At 39.6% G+C, this 19,631-nt stretch overlaps 1 protein-coding gene across 1 annotated transcript in view; it reads left to right on the forward strand.

The window, feature by feature from the left end:
* Positions 1 to 19,631, forward strand: part of HLTF (helicase like transcription factor) — a 106,534-nt gene that overhangs the window by 79,452 nt on the left and 7,451 nt on the right. The window contains exons 21-24 of the mRNA XM_028135831.2: positions 1,078 to 1,203; positions 1,523 to 1,635; positions 1,983 to 2,163; positions 16,053 to 16,133. Of these exons, the coding sequence (XP_027991632.1) occupies positions 1,078 to 1,203; positions 1,523 to 1,635; positions 1,983 to 2,163; positions 16,053 to 16,133 (501 nt within the window). The remainder of the gene's footprint in view (positions 1 to 1,077; positions 1,204 to 1,522; positions 1,636 to 1,982; positions 2,164 to 16,052; positions 16,134 to 19,631) is intronic.

Here is a 19,631-nt window from a genome sequence, read left to right on the forward strand (position 1 = left end):
TTACATCATTGTTGTCCAATAAATATATAATGTGAGACGCAAAGGTAATTTTCATTTTTTTAGTAGAAATAGATGAAGTTACCTCTTAGAATATATTTTTATTTATTTAGTATATCTAAAATATAAAAATTATTGAGATACTTTATATATTTTTTACTTAAAACTTTATTAATAAAATTTAAGTTCAAGTTGCAGTGGTATTTTATACATGTATAGCACATCTAAATTTGACTTTGTTACATTTCAAGGGCTCAGTTGCTACATGTAGCTATTGCCTATGGTATTGATTAAGGTACATAGATTCTTATGTGCAATAGGATTTTTTGAAGTGAAATAATCTGTTAAGCAGTCCTTCAACTGAGATAGAATTTTGAAAAACAACTTTGATGTGTAACATACATATAGAAAAAAAGGTACAAGTTATGATTGTACAGCTCAGTAAGTTATGAGTGAACACATCCAAGTAAATACTACCTGGGTCTCCTTGTGTTCCTCCCAGTCATTTACCCTCTCCCTCCTCCTCAAAGGTAATCCACTTATACTGACTTCTTACATTGTTTTAGTTTCAGAATCTTTTTTTATTATAATGACATTTGGTATGTAGCTATTTAAGAGATAATCTTATTTTATTATCGTGTCTTGGGACAAATAGACACAACAGATACTACTTTGAATGAACCATTAGAATTTAACAGATCTAGACTGGCCCTCCAAGCCATTAAGGAGGAAAATTTTTTTCCTTCTAAATAGTTCAAACTGGTGTTCTATATTGTAGTTAGGTTGAAGAAACTGTTGCTTATGTGTGTGTGTTTTGTTTTTTTTACTTGTCTGCAGATAGAATATCATTTATTGTTTCAAATTCTTAATGTTAGTCAAGATCACATATTTTTACTTTTATTCTCTTCTTTTCCCATCCCACTGACTACATTAGAATATTACTGTATATCGGCCTGGAGTTCAGCACGTATGGATTTGTGTCATGGGTGAATCTGATAAAAGGTTTAATAAAATGCTAGCTAAATTTGTATTTCTGCTCCTCTGATAAGTGTCACTCATATTTTGTTCTTTCTTATGTAGCCACATGCTAAATGTCCTTTATGCAGAAATGATATACATGGAGACAATTTATTAGAGTGTCCTCCAGAAGAACTGGCATGTGATACTGAGAAAAAGTCTAACACGGAATGGACATCCAGCTCGAAGGTAAAACATTTGGTTATTTGTTTATGTTAATGTAAAGAAATACCATGTATAAAACTAATAATTATCCTTTAAATTCTGTAATTTGAATATTAAATTTTTTGGTGACTATTGGCTTTTTTATTTCTAGTGGTGATTTTCAGAGGAAAGAGGAAGGTTTCAGGTTATGAAGTATTCTTTCAGTCTTAATTTTTGAAATTGGTGGTCTTCTACTTTTGCATTTTAGGGAAATAACTTAATACCTTTCTCTTCATAATAAAAAATTTTGGATATGTTTTGCCAATTCAAAATGGAACCTAATGGGTGTCCAAATTTTTTTCAGATCAATGCCCTAATGCACGCATTGATTGACTTAAGAAAGAAGAACCCCAACATAAAGAGTTTAGTTGTTTCTCAGTTTACAACGTTTCTGTCTTTAATAGAAACACCACTCAGGTAAGTTTAACAGTGTTCCTCACTTTCAATAAAGGATTTTAATATATGTTTTGATTTGGATAACAAAAAATACTTATGTTTTATCAGTTTTATTCATTCATCTATCTAAAATAAATTTCAGAATCACAATAAAGAATATTTCCTGAGTGCATGGGATTTTATAGATTAAGTCTGAATTTATTGAAAAAAAAAAATTGACTGCACAGCCTTACATTGTAGTAGATGGTTAGTAAATACTTGTCAAAATAAATAGAGTAAGAGAATTAGTTGAATAAATACATTGTAATTACTTAGCATGTTTTTATAGTATAGGAAGTGTTATTTGTCTCTTTTGTCCCCTCCTTTAGAACCTCTGGATTTGTGTTTACTCGTTTGGATGGTTCAATGGCCCAAAAGAAAAGAGTTGAATCAATTCAGTGTTTTCAAAACACTGAGGCAGGATCTCCAACTATAATGCTTCTATCCTTAAAAGCAGGTGGAGTTGGTCTGAATCTTTCTGCAGCTTCTCGAGTGTTTTTAATGGACCCAGTAAGTAATTTTGTAGACTTTTGCTATGTTATTACTTCTATTAAAAAAAGAACAAAAAACTATTTGGTAAATACCTATCCTATATAATATCCTATATAATAAAGACGTAATATGCAAATGGTCATTATGCTGTGAAGTGTAATGACCGACTGTGTAACGACCGGATCACGGAATAGCAGGAGGGTGGGGCAGCAAGCTACAAGCAGGAGGCAGAGAGCTACAGGAGGGGGCAGGGAAGCAAGCTGTGAGGGGGGTGTGGGGGGAGCTACAGCAGGGCGGGGCAGTGGGCGGAGAGCTACTGGAGGGCGGCTGAAAGCTACTGAGGAGCTACTGACGCACGGATTCATGCGCAGGGCTACTAGTGCAGTTATACTTGTGAAAATTCCTTAGGCAAACTTTAGAAATAAATAATAACTTTCCAAGTTAGATTACAACCAGAGCCATATTTAGGCATTCAAGGGTTTCACCTTAATGTCATGGATGGCACTGGTCTGTTGTATTTTCTTGCCTTCGTTCTATGAATGAAGTTTTAAATCTCTGTTATAATTTTATTACTTTATGGTTATATAGACATTCATTGTATCTACAGATTAAGTTACATATTAACCCAATGAAAATTCTAGAGGCTGATTTTGGAACAAATTCCAAAATTATTTTATTCTTTGGTTATGATCTTAGTACTTGATAAGAAAGAGGCTATTAATACCAAATAGAGTAATTTAATTAGTATTATAAAGTTTATTAGAGACTAACCATTTAGCAGTTATAGTAATACTTATTGGATGTTTGAGCAGGTTTTTTTACTCCTTACCCAAGGATATATTTTTATTTTTGTATTTATTGATGAGAAAGAGAGAGAGATTGGTTGCCTTCTGTACTCATTCCTGACCAGGAATCAAACCTGCCACCTTTCAGTGTATGGGACAATGCTTCAACCAACTGAGCCACATCAGCCAGGGCTTAACAGTTTTATAGTAAGTTGATTGTTTGAGAATTTTAAGCTTTCAAATGTTATTTCTAACTTTAAAACAAAAGCCAGGTGTGGGAGCCCCTTTCACGTCCCGCGTGGTTCAGGGTTCCGGTTCAGGGTTCCGGTTCAGGGTTCGGGTTCTGGAGAAGGCCGCACACAAATGAAAGAGACTTGAAAAGTATTAATTTGGGAATATTGGGGGCCAGGTGGGAGCCCACCTCTAGTGGGAGGACTACCGCCTTGCTTTGGCCTTGCCATCCCTTTTATTAAGACTATGGGATACACCCATAGCCCTTAGGCAGGTAATAAGCGGATTATCATATCAGTAAGGATTTACATGATTATTTGATGGGGAAGTTGCCTCAGTTACCATTGTCTCAATTAGATAGGGAGTGGTTGGCTCTGACCTTTCAGAGCTTCAAGCTTGACCAGCCTTCCGGCTTCTTTGTCCACACCTTTCTAATTAGTGAGACAATAATCGGTTTCCGGCAGCCAGGTTCCCCCAAAATAAGATTCAATCAGAAAAATTTGCTCATGAAAATCTTTTACCTTCTTGTAGGAGAGTTAAAGTTTCTTTTGATGTGCAGTTATGAGCTTTTGATAAAGTTAATTGCTTCATCACTCATGAGAATGGGAGCTATCAGTTTTATAGTTTCATAAGATAAATTTGATTCCTGGTTGTCTGTCATTCTAGATATATTATTTCGAGCTTACCATAAAGTTTCTAGACAAATACAGAAAATGGAAAGGAACATTTTACCTGGTCTCTTGGCATAGTGGTTTCAAAATGTGTCCAATTGTGAAATAGAAAAAATTCACAAAATTTGATTATTTCAGTTTTAGAAAATCATAAATTGAGTATATACTTAAATCCAACTTTTATACCAAAACAACCCAAAACTCAAATTTCAGCAAGTTAATAGTAAAATCTTTTTCCTTGACCTCAAGAGAACTTTAAAAAGAAGATAAAGCCATAAGTAAAAATCATGCTGTATAAGTGTTCCTTTTCCCCAAAACATTCTGTTTTCAGTTTCAAGAATCATCCCATAGTTTAAATTTTAATTTTTTAAATTTATCTTTCTTGTTGAAACTAATACAGATGGACCTTTTTCCCCCATTGACCCCTTCTAGCCTGCCCCTGTCCTCCCACCCCAGATCTTCACAACACTATTGTCTGTGTCCCTGGGTTATGCATATCTATAATAATAAAAGTAATATGCTAATTAGACCGAACATCCTTCCTGACAAAGCCGGGGCGGAGGGAAGCTAGCCTGGGTCCCGGAGGGAAGCCGGTGCCTGCAGCCAGGGGAAGGAAGGTCTACTCTTGCATGAATTTTCGTGCATCGGGCCTCTAGTATGCTTATAAATTTTTTGGTTAATCTCTTCCAACCTTCCACCCCCACCCAATGATTTCCCTCTGAGATTCCTCAGTCTGTTGCATGCTTCTGTGTCTCTGGATCTATTTTATTCTTTAGATTCCACATGAGAGAGATCAGGTCATACATGTCTTTCCCTAACTTGCTTATTTTGCTTAGCATAATACTCTTCAGGGCCCTCCATGCTGTCTATAGTTTAAATTTAAAATTTAATGTTCTCCACCCTGACAATTCATGCTATTATTTAAAACCACTAGTCTCCTATCTTTCTAGTCTACTGTTGAAACCTTCCATTGTGTTCTTTTTCTTTTTTAAATTTAAATTGTTTTTTGTTTAAAGTATTATATGAGACTCCTTTTCCCCCCATTGAACTCTCCCTGGCCCCTCCTCACCTCCCTACTGTCTGTGTCCATTGGTTATGCTCATATTCCTTTGTTTTAATCTTTACCTCCTCACTCCCCTCCTTCCCTCATAGGTTGGACAGTCTGTTGCATGCTCCTATGTCTCTGGTTCTATTTCTGCTCATCAGTTTATGTTGTTCATTATATGCCATAAACGAGTAAAATCATGTGATATTTATCTTTTTCTGACTGGCTTATTTTGCTTAGCATAATGCTCTCCAGTTCCATCCATGCTATTGCAAATGGTAAGAATTCCTTCTTTTTTACAGCAGCATGATATTCCACTGTGTAGATGTACCACAGTTTTTTAATCCACTCATCTACTGACGGGCACTTAGGTTGTTTCCAAATTTTAGCTATGGTAAATTGTGCTGCAATGAACATAGGGGTGAATATATCCTTTCTGATTGGTGTTTCTGGGTTCTTGGGATATATTCCTAGAAGTGGGATTACTGGGTCAAATGGGAGTTCCATTTTTAGTTTTTTGAGGAAACTCCATACTGTTCACCACAGTGGCTGCACCAGTCCGCATTCCCACCAGCAGTGCACGAGGGTTCCTTTTTCTCCACACCCTCACCAGCACTTGTCATTTGTTGATTTGTTGATGATAGCCATTCTGACAGGTGTGAGATGGTACCTCATTGTTGTTTCTATATGCATCTCTCGGATGATTAGTTATTTTGAGCATTTTTCATGTCTCTCGATCTTCTGTATGTCCTCTTTCAAAAGTGTCTATTTAGGTCCTTTGCCCATTTTTTAAAAACATATTTTATTGATTTTTTACAGAGAGGAAGAGAGAGGGATAGAGAATTAGAAACATCGATGAGAGAGAAACATCGATTAGCTGCCTCCTGCATGTCCCATACTGGGGGTGTGCCTGCAACCAAGGTACATGCCCTTGACCTGGGACCTTTCAGTTCGCAGGCCGACGCTCTGTCCACTGAGCCAAACCAGTTAGGACCCTTTGCCCATTTTTTGATTGGATTGTTTATTTTCCTTTTGTTAAGTTGTATGAGTTCCCTATAAATTTTGGAGATTAAACGCTTATTGGAGATAATATTGGCAAATATGTTCTCCCATGAGGTGGGCTTTCTTGTTGTTTTGTTGATGGTTTCTTTTGCTGTACAGAAGCTTTTTATTTTGATGTAGTCCCATTTGTTTATTTTCTCCTTAGCTTCCATTCTCCTAGGAGCTGTATTGGTAAACATATTGCTATGTCATATGTCTGATATTTTGCTGCCTACGTTTTCTAAAATGTTTATGGTTTCCCGTCTTACGTTTAAATCCTTTATCCCATTTTGAGTTTATTTTTTGTGCATGGTGTAAGTTGGTGGTCTAGTTTCATTTTTTTGTATGTATCTGTCCAATTTTCCCAGCACCATTTATTGAAGAAACTGTCTTGACTGCATTGCATGCTCTTGCCTCCTTTGTCAAATATTAATTGAGCATAATGGCTTGGGTCGATTTCTGGGTTCTCTGTTCTGTTCCATTGGTCTATATGTCTGTTCTTGTGCCAGTACCAGGCAATTTTGAGAACAGTGGCTTTGTAATATAGCTTGATGTCTGGTATTATGATCTCTCCAACTTTGTTCTTCTTTCTCAAGATTGCTGCAGCTATTCGGGGTCATTTTTTATTCCAGATGAATTTTTGGAGAGTTTATTCTAGGTCTTTTAAATATGCCATTAGTACTTTAATGAGGATTGCATTGAATCTATAGATTGCTTTGGGAAGTATGGACATTTTAATGATGTTAATTCTACCAATCCATGAACACGGTATATTCTTCCATTTGTTTATATCTTCCCCTATCTCTTTTTTCAGCATCCTGTAATTTTCCGAGTACAGGTACTTTACCTCCTTGGTTAAGTTTATTCCTAGGTATCTTAATCTTGTTGTTGCAGTAGTAAGTGGATTATCTTTTTAATCTCTCTTTCTTGAGTTCACTATTGGTGTATAAAAAAAGCCATAAATTTTGGGGTGTTAATTTTGTATCCTGCTACATTGCCAAATTCATTGGTTATGTCTAGTAGTTTTTTTGATGGCGTCTTTAGGGTTGTCTATGTACAATAGCATGTCATCTGTGAATAATGGTAATTTACTTCTTTTCCACTTTGGATGCCTTTTATTTCTTCTTCTTGTCTGATTGCTATGGCTAGCACTTCCAGTACTATGTGGAACATTAGTGGTGAAAGTAGGCATCCCTGTCTTGTTCCTGTTCTTAGGGGAAATGGTTTTAGGTTTTGCCCATTGAGTATGATGTTGACTGTAGGTTTGTCATATAAGGCTTTTATTATTTTGAGGTATGATTCCTGTATTCCCACTTTGCTGAGAGTTTTTATCAAGAAAGGGTGTTGGATTTTGTCAAATGCCTTTTCTGCATCCATTGATATGATTATGTGATTTTTGTCTCTCAATTTGTTTATTGATGTGTCATGTTTATTGATTTGCAGATATTGTACTAGCCTTTCATCCCTGGAATAAATCCAACTTGGTTTTGGTGTATCATCTTTCTAATGTAATGCTGAATCCGATTTGCTAGAATTTTGTTGAGGATTTTATCATCCATGTTCATCAGGGATATTGGCCTGTAATTCTCTTTCTTTGTAGTGTTATTATTTGGTTTTGGGATTCGGGTAATGCTGGCTTCATAGAAAGCTTTCAAGTGTGCCTTCCTCTTGAATTTTTTTGAATAGTCTGAAAAGGATAGGTTTTAGTTCTTTGAATGTTTGTTAAAACTCCCCTGAGAAGCCATTGGTTCAAAGCTTTTGTTTGCTGGAAGTTTTTTAATTACTGTTTCAGTTTCATCAGTGGTTATCGGCCTATTGAGGTTTTTTTATTCTTCCTGATTGAGTTTTAGAAGGTCATATTTTTCTAGGAATATATCCATTTCATCAAGGTTGTCCAGTTTGTTGAAGAAGAGTTGTTTGTAGTATCTTTTTACAATCCTTTGTATGTCTGTCAGGTCGGTTGTTACTTCACCTCTTTCATTTCTGATTTTGTTTATTTGGGTCCTCTCTCTTTGCTTCTTGGTGAGCCTGGCTAGAGGTTCATCAATCTTGTTTATCCTTTCAAAGAACCAGCTCTTGGTTTTATTGATTTTTATTTTGTCTCTATGTCGTTTATTTCTGCTCTTATCGTTATTATTTTCTTCCTTCTGCTTACTCTGGGCTTTTCTTGTTGCCTTCTTTCTAATTCTTGGGATTAAAAAATTTATTACCATTTTTGCTGCTCCTTTGTTATTGAATGCTATGTACTCGTTCTTGTTTTTTGAGGTAGGCCTATGGAGCTATTAACTTCTCTCTCAGGACTTTCACTGTGTCCCATAGATTTTGGGTTATTATGTTTTCAATGTCATTTATTTCCAGGATGCTTTTTATTTCTTCTTTGATCTCTTCGGTAACCCAATTATTATTTAATACCATGCTATTTAGCCTCCAAGTGTTTGATTTTATCCCCCTGGTTTTTATTGTACTTGATTTCTAATTTTATGCCATTGTGATCTGAGAGATGTTTGATATGATTTCTATCTTCTTGAATTTGAAGAGACTTCGCCTGTGTCTTTTTTTGAAAGTGTCCCACATGCACTTGAGAAGAATGTAGCTTTGGGGTGAAATGTTCTGAAGATATCAGTTAAATCCATCTAATCTAGTGAGTCATTTACGATTGCAGTTTCTTTGCTGGTTTTTTGTTTAGAGGATTTACCCAGTGGTGTCAATGGGGTATTAAAGGCCCCTACTATGTTTGTGTTCCTGTTGATCTCTCCCTTGATATCTTCCAGAAGTTTTTTTTTTGTTTTTTTTTAATGTATTTGAGTTCCCCAGTATTGGGTGCATATATGTTTACCAGGGTTATATCCTCTTGTTGAATTGCTCCCTTTAGTATTATGAAGCGGCCCTCCTTATCTCTTGTTATGGCCTTCACTTTGAGGTCTATTTTGTCAGATATAAGTATTGCTATCCCAGCTTTTTTCTCATTTCCATTTGCCTGAAAAAATATTTTCCATCCCGTCACTATCAGTCTGTGTGGGTCCTTTGTTCTGAGGTGGGTCTCTTTTAGACAGCAATTGTATGGGTCATATTTTCTTATCCTTTCAGCAACCCTATGTCTTTTGATTGGAGCATTTAATCTATTTATTTTTAAGGTTATTATAGATAGGTAATTGTTTCTTGCCATTTTTATTCTATATACCTGTGTTCCTTCTATTTCTATTTCTAATTTTTACAGCAGTACCTTTTTTTAAAAAAAATAAATCTTTATTGTTCAGATTATTACAGTTGTTCCTCTTTGTTTCCCCATAGCTCCCCTCCACCCGGTTTCTACCCCACCCTCTGCCCTCCCCCCCCCACTGTCCTCATCCATAGGTGTACGATTTTTGTCCAGTTTCTTCCCGCATCCCCACACACCTTTCCACCCAAGAATTGTCAGTCCACTCCCTTTCTATGCCCCTGATTCTATTATATTCACCAGTTTATTCTGTTCATCAGATTTTGTATTCACTTGATTTTTAGATTCACTTGTTGATAGATATGTATTTGTTGTTCATAATTTTTATCTTTATCTTTTTCTTCTTCTTCCTCTTCTTAAAGCATACCTTTCAGCATTTCATATAATACAGGTTTGGCGGTGATGAACTCCATTAGCTTTTTCTTATCTGTGAAGCTCTTTATCTGACCTTCAATTCTGAATGATAGCTTTGCTGGGTAGAGTAATCTTGGCTGTAGGTTCTTGCTATTCATCACTTTGAATATTTCTTGCCACTCCCTTCTGCCCTGCATAGTTTCTGTTGAGAAATCAGCTGACGTATGGGTGCTCCCTTGTAGGTAACTAACTGTTTTTCTCTTGCTGCTTTTAAGATTCTCTCTTTGTCTTTTGCTCTTGGTATTTTAATTATGATGTGTCTTGGTATGGTCCTCTTTGGATTCCTTTTGTTTGGGGTTCTCTGTGCTTCCTGGACTTGCAAGTCTATTTCTTTCACCAGGTAGGGGAAGTTTTCTGTCATTATTTCTTCAAATAGGTTTTCAATATATTGCTCTCTCTCTTCTTTTGGCACCCCCATAATTCAGATGTTGGTACATTTGAAGTTGTCCCAGAGGCTCCTTACACAATCTTCATATTTTTGGATTCTTTTTTCTTTTCTTTTTTTCTGGTTGGGTGTTTTTTGCTTTTTCGTATTTCAAATCTTTGACTTGATTCTTGGGATCCTCTAGTCTGCTGTTGGATCTCTGCATATTATTTTTTATTTCAGTCAGTGTATACTTAATTTCTAGTTGGTCCTTTTTCATATCTTCGAGGGTCTCGCTAAATTTATTGGCCTTTTCTAGGAAATTCTTGAAAAACCTTATAACCGTGGTTTTGAACTTTATATCCAATCGTTTGTTTTCCTCCATTGCTTTCATTTGTGACCTGTTTCTTTGTCTCCACATTTTGGCTGCTTCTGAGTTGCTAGAATGGCTTTGTGTGCTAGGTGTCCTATAGGGCCCAGTGGCTCAGCCTCCCCAGTTACCTGAGGTGGACACTCTTGGTGCACCCCTTTGTGGACTGTGTGCACAGTCTTGTTGTAGTTAACCCTTGATTGTTGTTGGTATCACTGGGAGGAATTGACCTCCAGGCCAATTGGCTGTGAGGATCAGCTGTGTCTACACTGGGAGAACTTCTGTGCTGGAGACACCATTATGAGACAAGACTTGCAAAATTGTAAAAGCCGCTATGCTCAGCTTGGATGGGGCGGAGTCTCAGGGCAGAGCAGACAGCAATGGCTTCCCATCAGCCCTGTCCTATGAGGCCCCTGGGTCTCAGTGTCCCGTGGTAATCGCTGCAAGCACCTCTGAGAGAAAGCCGCCCTGGAGTTTTGCCCGCTGCCAGACAGTCCATTTTCTCCCCGAATGAGTCTGGGTCCCCAGAATCTCACCTGGAATTGAGGTTCAGAGCAGTCAGGAGCTTTTGTCTCCCTCCCGATTGAGAAAGCTAGCCGCGTACGCAGTTGCCAGCCCTCTCCGCGCGCGCCTCTGTACCTCTGCCTTCCGCACTTCCTCTGAGTCTCAGTGTGCTTTTCTCTTTCCTTCTAGTTTTAGAATTTCCACTCAGCCAGCTTTCCTGTGGTTCTGGATGATGTCCATTTTGTTTTTTAGTTGTAGTTTTGAAATTGTTGTGGAAGGCAGCAATTTAGGTGTTTACCTATGCTGCCATCTTGGTTTCTCCTACTTCAGTACCTTTAGCATTTCTTGCTTTGTAATAATAAACTTCCATAGCCCTTTTTTGTCTGTAAAGCTCCTGATTTCACCTTCAATTTTGAATGATAACCTTGCTTGGTATAGTATTCTTGGATTTAGTCCCTTGCTTTGCATGACTTTGTATATTATTTTCCATTCCCTTTAGGCCTGATCTGGTTCTGTTGAGAAATGAGTAGATATTCTATTGGGAGATCCCTTGTAGGTAATTTTCTGTCTCTCTCTGGCAGCCTTTAAGAGTCTTACTTTGTCATTGATATTTGCCAATTAATTCTGATGTGTCTTGGTATCAGTCTTTTTTGGTTCATCTAGTTTGAGACTCTGTGTGCTTATTGCACTTGTGTTGTTTTATTTGTCCCAACATCAGTGAAGTTTTCTGTCATTATTTCTTCAATCAGATTTTCTATTCCTTGCTCTGCTTCCTCTTCTGGCTCCCCTATTATGTGGATATTGTTTCATTTCGTCTTATCCCAAAGCTCCCTTAGGCTCTCCTCCTGCTTTTTAAGTTTTCTTTTCAGTTGCTGCTATGCTTAGGTGGTTTTTAAAAAAATATGTTTTATTGATTTTAGAGAGGAAGGGAGAAGGAAAGAGATAGAATCATCAATGCTGAGAGAGAATCATCAATCAGTTGCCTCCCACACACCCCACACTGGGATTGAGCCCGCAGCCTGGGCATGTGCCGTTGACTGGGATCAAACCTGGGACTCCTCAGTGCACAGGCCAATGCTCTATCCACTGACCCAAACCAGCTAGGGGTTGGCTGGTTTTTTCTACCTTCTTGTAACTCAGTGATGTGGTCCTCAGCTGCTTCTAGTGTACTGTTGAAACTTTCCATTGTGTTCTTTATTTTGGCTGTGTCATCCTTCATTTCCCCTTGATTCATCTTCATTTCCTCATGATTCTTACCCGTTATTGAATTTGTTTTTCATCTTTATAACCATTACTCTTAATTCTTTCTCTGACAAATAGCTTGCCTCCATTTCATTTATTTCCTTTACTGGTGATTCTTCCTTTTCTTTTGAATGTGGTTTGTTTCTTTGTCTCCCCATATTTGTTGTTCCCTTGTGATTATTTCTACATATCAGATCAAACTGCTATGTCACCTAGATTTTTTGAGTTTGTCTTATATAATAGATGTTTTGTAGGACTTAGTGATTTAGTCTTTCCAGTCTTATGGGCTGGGCAATCTAGGGATGCCCCCTACTTGGGATATATGGGTTCTCTTCTTGTATTTGTGTCTTGAGTGTTATTGTCTTGTTCGTGGATGGAGTCTCCTCTCCGGGTGTCTGGTTATGTGGCTCGCTCTCTACCACATTGGCCAAAGAGGATAAAATTCACCTTGACAAGACATGATACAAAGGGAACAAAACACAAATGTACTCACAACACCGATAACCCCACTATAACTGACCACTAGAGAAAAGATAATTAAGGGAGAGAAAAGAGAGCACAAATGATATTGAAGAGAGAGAAAGTGGTATGAGAAAAAAGAAAAAGAAGAAAAAGGAAGAAAAGGAAAAAAAATAAAAATATATATATTATATATATATATGGGGAGAAAACACCATAGAACAAAGAGATAAAACAAAAAATGCAAACAACAAACACCCAGAAAAGAAGGTGGGTGCAGAATCTGTATACAGAAAGTAAGGTTAAAGAATTTTATGAATATGGGGAGGGCCTTGGTTCAGTATAGAGGAGATAGAAAGAGGATGAGTGGTTAAGAAGAAAAGAAAGAGAAAGAAAAAAAGTTAAAAAAAAGAAAAAATTTAAAAGTAAGATAATAAATAAGATAAATTAATTAAAAATAAAAATTGAAGGAAAGATAATGTGGAAAAAATAAACAAAGAAAATAAAGAAGTATTTTTAAATAAATGATAAAAAAATAAAATAAAAATATAAAGTGAAGTGTCGTTCATTTTAGCACAGTGTTAATGCCCCATGGGGGCTGGTTAAGATCCCACTCTTCTGTACTGTCTGCCACTTGTCAGTTTCCTGTTTAGGTGGTCAGCACTGTGTTGAAGTTCCAAGCGATCTGTTTGTACCTGTCTCCACCGCCTTGACTGCCAGTAGGAGGACCAATCTGACCAGTTAGCCTCTCTGCCTGCTGTCAGTCTTAATCTGTCAAGTGGCTGTTTTGGACAGGGCTGTAGTTAGGGAGGTTGCTGTATTGCTTTCCAGGACTGAAGAGCCTCTCATCAACCCAGTCCCTGAGGGTTCTAAAGGGCTATTCAGATTTTTTTTGTGTCCTTAGTACCACTCAGAGTGTAGTCTGGGTGTGGCTGTATTGGTTGCCTAGAGACTGCTGGGAAGAGCTAGCTCTTCAGGTGAAAATGGCTGCTTAGGTCCGGGGTCTTAGGAATGTCCCAGTGCCAGACTCCCGGTCACCTCTCCACAGCCTCTCCCCAGACTCCACAAGTCCACACCTCCACCTGCAACTCAGCCAAGGGTGAGTGTTTGTATTTGAAAGGTTTATGAACTTGGTGTAGTGAATAAAAGCAAAGACCAAAAAGAGGGGAAACAACTGATTTAAAAATTAACAAAAAATATTAAAAATGTGGTGTCATTCACGTTAGCCGTGTTTTAATGCCCCTTGTGAGCTGGTTTAGGACCCTACTCTTCTGTTCTATCTGCCAGTTCTGGGCTTCCTGTTAGGTAGGTCGTTCCTGACCACTGTCTGGTGATTCGCACCATGTTGAAGCTCCAAGCGATCCACTGCTCTGCTTGTGTCTATCTCCATAGGCATTGGCTGAAGCAGGCAGGACCAATCTGCATGCTTTGCATGTCTGCCAGCTCTCAATCTTAATTACACAAGCATCTGTTTCTGTCAGGGCTTAAATGGGGTTGGTGCTGTTTCGCTATCTGGGGATCAGATGGATGTATTTTCCCCTACCCAGGGCCACTCCTCCGAGAGTGGCCCAAAATATAGCTCTGGCCTTTGTTGGTCAGAGATCCTCTTATGGAGACCAGTGGTTTGGCTGGCAGCCTGGTGTTTTAATCAGTCTGGTTCCCAGAACAGTGGGGCGCACTAGCGCCTCTTCCAACCCAGCCACTGAGGGCTCTGTGGGGCTATTCAGAGCCTTTGTTTCCTTTGCATAGTTCTAAATGCAGGCGGGGTGTGGCAGGCTGTATTCCCTGCCTTGAGGCCACTGGGAAGGGCTAGCTCTTCTGGGGAGAAATGGCCACTTGGGTTTAGAGAGTTACAGAGTCCTGGCCATGTCTCCTAGCCCTGTCTCCTCAGGCTCTACAAATCCGTACTTCTCCCTGCACCAGAGCCTAGGCCCTAGGGTGAGTTTTTGGAACTGAAAAGTCCTGTAATCTGGGTTTAGCGAATAAAAGTAAAGACAAAACAAAACAAAAGCCAAACAACCACGAAACTGGGTTTTTCTCCCCGCGGCACCAAACCACTTGGGTCGATTTTCAGGCTGTCTTTTGGGGCGCAGCTCCCTGCCACTGTGATCCCAGGTCTAAATTCCCCAGGCACTAGCAGCCCTGTGAGTTTTCCTTTTCCACAATTGGGTATTACGCCTGTTACTAAGATGCTGCTGCTTTGGTGCATTGCAGCCTACAGCTCACCTTCTCGGCCCAGAGGTCGGGCATCCCTCTCCAGCACAGATCCCCACTCCTCTGCACTTCCTTATTGAAAATTATCTTCTCAGCTGTTTCTAATTTGTTAATTCTGGGTGGGTGTTCTCCAATTTAGTTGCTTTTTCCAGTCTGGCCCCGGGCGAAGGTAGGTGACATGTCTGCCTATTTGGCTGCCATTTTTTCCCCCTCCCTATCTTTGCTAGACTGCATGACTCTGTATCTTTTCAGTTATTCTTCCTTTTTAGTTAATTCACTGTTATATTCTTCACCATAAGACTTTCTGTGATAATGCTTATGTTAGAGCTAATGTTACTTTTTTAGTTCAGTTTTGAAGTCAAACTGATTTCAAAGATAGATACAGAAAATTACATCAATAAAATCTTAATATTTTGGACTTTTGATTACTCTTGAAATATTTTTTGTACTTTTTTGTTTTTTTTAATGAGTGGAGGAAAGTGAAAAAATAGAACCAAAGACCAGCAAAAGGAGAAAAAAATTTTCATAAGTGGACCCTATTACATCTTTTCTGATACAAATTAAGTTATTTAAAAGGATATGTAAACGTTTTTTCTCTGTTAAGCAGACATAGATCTACTTTAAAATGGGGGGGAAAAATCAGGAAATATTATGTGATTAATCAGCAATCATTTACACTGTGTGATTTCTTTGTATCAGGCCCTGCGTTAAATAGTAGAAGTACTGAGGTGAAATGATTGGGGAGAATACCTGCCTATCAAAGTAGTGATTGGAAGTCTGAAGGGAGTGTGGATTTTTTAAAAATATATTCTTATTGATTTCAGAGAGGAAGAGAGAGATAGAAACATCAATGATGAGAATCATCGATTGGCTGCCTCCTGCATGCTCCACACTGGGGATCAAAATGGCAACCAGGGCATGTGCCCTGACCAGGATTTGAACTTTGACCTCCTGGTTCATAAGTCAAAGCTCAACCACTGAGCCATGCCAGCCAGGTGGGGAGTGTGGATTCTTAGTTCCACAGCATTTATAATGTCAGTATTTGTGGCTCAGTTGGTTTGAGCATCATCCTGTACACCAAAAGATTGCGGGTTTGATTCCTGGTCAGGGCACATACTTAGGTTGTGTGTTTGATCCCTGGTCGTAGTGCATACTGGGGTGGTGGTGGGGGCATTGGTACTTCTCTCTCACATTAATGTTTCTCTCTCTCCTCCTCTACCTTCTTCTCTAAAATAATGAAGACATATCTTCGGATGAGGGTTAAAAATAAAGGGGGAAAATGGTGAATGAAACTGAAATGAAAGAGGCAGAACAAAGTGGTGATAAAGCAGATCATGTTCTGTTTTTTAGGCCTGGAATCCAGCTGCTGAAGATCAGTGCTTTGACAGATGCCATAGACTTGGACAGAAGCAAGAAGTCATCATTACAAAAGTGAGTTCTGAAGCTATTTATCTTAAAATTAAGTTTTAAGGGTTTTCAAGTTATACAAATAATGCATGAATATTTAAAATTTAAAAATTAATATACACATTTGTATATGTATTAAAAAATTTTTTTTAATTTTTATTATTGAGAGTATTATAGATGTTCCTCGTTTTCCCTGCCACCCGGTTCCCACCCCACCCCAGGTGTTTGCCATCCTATTGTCTATATGAATATAAGATCTTTGTTTGATCTCTTCCCAATCTGAAAATCATCATTCTCTTCCATTTCCATGCCTCTGATTCTGTTATTCACCAGTTTATCCTGTTCATTAGATTTCTTATCTATTTATTTTGATGTTTAGATTCAATTGTTGATAGATATGTATTTATTGCCATTTTATTATTCATATTTCTTCTTCTCCTTCTCCTTCTCCTTCCCCTTCTTCCTCCTACTGCTCTTCTTCCTCTTCTTAAAGAATACCCTTCAACATTTCATGTAATACTAGTTTGGCAGTGATGAACTCCATTAGATTTTTCTTATCCATTAAGCTCTTTATCTGACCTTCAATTCTAAATGATAGCTTTGCTGGGTAGAGTAATCTTGGTTGTAGGTCCATGCTATTCATCACTTTGAATATTTCTTGCCACTCCCTCTGGCCTGCATAGTTTCTGTTGAGAAATCAGCTGACAGTCGTATGGATGCTCCCTTGTAGGTAACTAACTGCTTTTCTCTTCCTGCTTTTAAGATTCTCTCTTTGTCTTTAGCCTTTGTCATTTTAATTATGATTTGTCTTGGTGTGTTCCTTTTTGGGTTCCTCTTGTTTGGAACTCTCTGTGCTTCCTGTCTATGTCCATAGGTAATGTGTATATTTATATAAGACTTGTAAGTCTATTTCTTTCACCAGGTAGGGGAAGTTTTCTGTCATTATTTCTTAAAATAGGTTTTCAATCTCTTGCTCTCTCTCTTCTCCTTCTGCACCCCCATAATGCGACTGTTGGTAGGCTTGAAGTTGTCCCAGAGACTCCTTACACTATCTTCATATTTTTGGATTCTTCTCTCTTTTTGCTCTTCTGATTGTGAGTTTTTTACTTCCTCAAATTTCAAATCATTGATTTGATTGTCAGAATTCTCTAGTCTACTGTTGAATCCCTGAAAATTATTTGTTATTTCAGTAAGTGTATGCTTAATTTCTGACTGATCATTTTCCATCTTTGGCATTCTTTTGAAGATCCTTGAGTAATCTTATATCCGTGGTTTTGAACTCTGTATCCAGTAGTTTGCTTTCTTCCATTTCTTTCATTTGTGACATGTTTCTTTGTCTCTGCATTTTTGCCAGTTCCCTGTGTTTGTTTCTATGTATTGGGTAGAGCTGCTATGTCTTTTGGAGTTGGTAGAGTGGCCTTGTGTAATAGGTATCCTGTAGGGCTCAGTGGCTCAGCCTCCCAGTCTCCTGAGCTGGACACTCTAGGTGCACCCCTTTGTGGGCTGTGTGCAGAGTCTTGTTGTAGTTGAGACTTGATTGCTGTTGGCGTCAATGGAAGGAATTGACCTCCAGGCCGGTTGGCTGAGGACCAGTTGCAACTACAGTGGAAGAGCTGCTGTGCACAATAAAACCCTGTGGAGCAGGATTTGCTTCAGTGGGGCTATGGTGCTCACTCAGTCTGCCCTTGAGTGTGTTGCTTGTGGATGTGTAGAGCTGTAATCCGGTATGGTCTAAAGCTGTCCACCAGGTGCACTGGCTCTTGGGTCTCCAGGAAGGTGCAAAGTCAGCCAGTGCCTGGGGCCACCTGGCAGGAGCAGCAGAGAGATGTGCAGACTCCTCCTATTTGTATTGGATTTGGAAGTGTCCAGGTGAGGCCCAGCTTTGAAGCAAGGCAGGCTGGTGCTGGTGCCAGTGCCAGGTCTTGGGCCTTTTACTGATAGGTATGGGCCATGCTGACAACAGCTGCAGCTTGATTGAAAGATTGTAGGAAAGCCTGAAGCCTGAGCCAGGACAGGACATTCATGTAAAAGTTGCTACAAACAGCTTGGGTGGGGCTGCAAATTGGATCGGGTGGGGTCTCAAGGAATCACCAGGGCAGAGCAAACACATGTGCTCCGGTTTATGGGGACTCCGGGTAATGGTTGCCAAGCCAATCACCCCTGGGACAGGGGAGGTCTAGGCATAGGAACAATGACCCCTGAAAGCCATCCCCGAGACACTTCCTCACATATGTGTCTGGTCCCTCAACACTTCCTGGCACTGGAGCTCAGAGGAAGAAAATCTGAGTAAATTCGTGCCTGGCTCTTTAAGAGGGACACCTGTATCTCTGGCAGCCTCCATGTCGCTCTGCTACAATTCCAGCTGGTTTTTAGAGCCTGAAGTTACAGGGACTTTTCTCCCCAGCTCTGAGGCCCTGGATGGGGGTCTGGTGTGAGGCTGGGACCTCTTGCTCCTCACAGTAGCCTCTGCAGGGATGATCTCCCTTATGGTTAAAAATATACTATATAAAAACTGTCAAAATATACTATACTGGAGGCCCAGTGCACAAAATTTGAGCATGGAGGGGGGGGTCCCCTCAGCCCAACCTGCACCCTCTCCAATCCGGGACCTCTTGGGGGATGTCCGCCTGTTGGTTTAGGCCCCTAAGCCAGCAGTTGGACATCCTTCTCAGAATCCTGGACCGCTGGCTCCTAATCGCTCACCTGCCTGCCAGCCTGATCGTCCCTAACTGCCCCCAATGCTGGCCAGGTTGCCCCCAACTCCCCCTGCCCCCGCTGGCCTAGTGGTCCCTCACTGCCCCCCCTGCCAGCCTAATCACCCCCAACTGCCCCCCTGCCGGCCAGGTTGTCCCCAATTGCTCTCCCCCGCTGTCCTGGTGGCCCCTCACTGCCCCCCCTGCCAGTCTAATCACCCCCAACTGCCCCCCTGCCGGCCTGGTTGTCCCCAACTTCCCCCCTCTGCCGGCCTTGTCGCCCCTAACTCCCCCTCCCCTGCTGGCCTGGTCACCCCCAACTGTCCCCCCTGCTGGCCTGGTCACCCTCAACTACTCCCCTCTCTCCCCGCACCGGCCTGTTCGCCCCACGCAGCCTGCTTGTTCAGTCGTTTGGTCATCTCTCACTAACGCCCCTGCCAGCCTGGTCATAGGCAGCCATCTTTTGAGGGTGTGAGGGTCAATTTGCATATTACCTCTTTATTATATAGGATAAAACCATAGTAATTATACCAGTAATATTGTCCTGGGAATAGGATAAAAAGAGATCAATGGCCCTAGCTGGTTTGTTACTTTGTTATTCAAGTTTTCATAATATCTCTGCTAAGTATTTTCATATATCTTGTAAGTACTCAGCTTTTTCATATTTCAAATATGAAACATACTTTTAGCCTAGGAAAAATATGAATATCACTTTTATCCTCTTCAGAGAAAACCACCACCAGTAGTTTAACATATGCTATTCAAATCCCTTTCTCTATGTTTACATACACTCGTACTTAATGCATACCTCTAGGGTGGGTGCCAGATG

Source organism: Eptesicus fuscus, chromosome 3, assembly GCF_027574615.1.
Source record: "Eptesicus fuscus isolate TK198812 chromosome 3, DD_ASM_mEF_20220401, whole genome shotgun sequence".
Taxonomy (NCBI): Eukaryota; Metazoa; Chordata; class Mammalia; order Chiroptera; family Vespertilionidae; genus Eptesicus; species Eptesicus fuscus.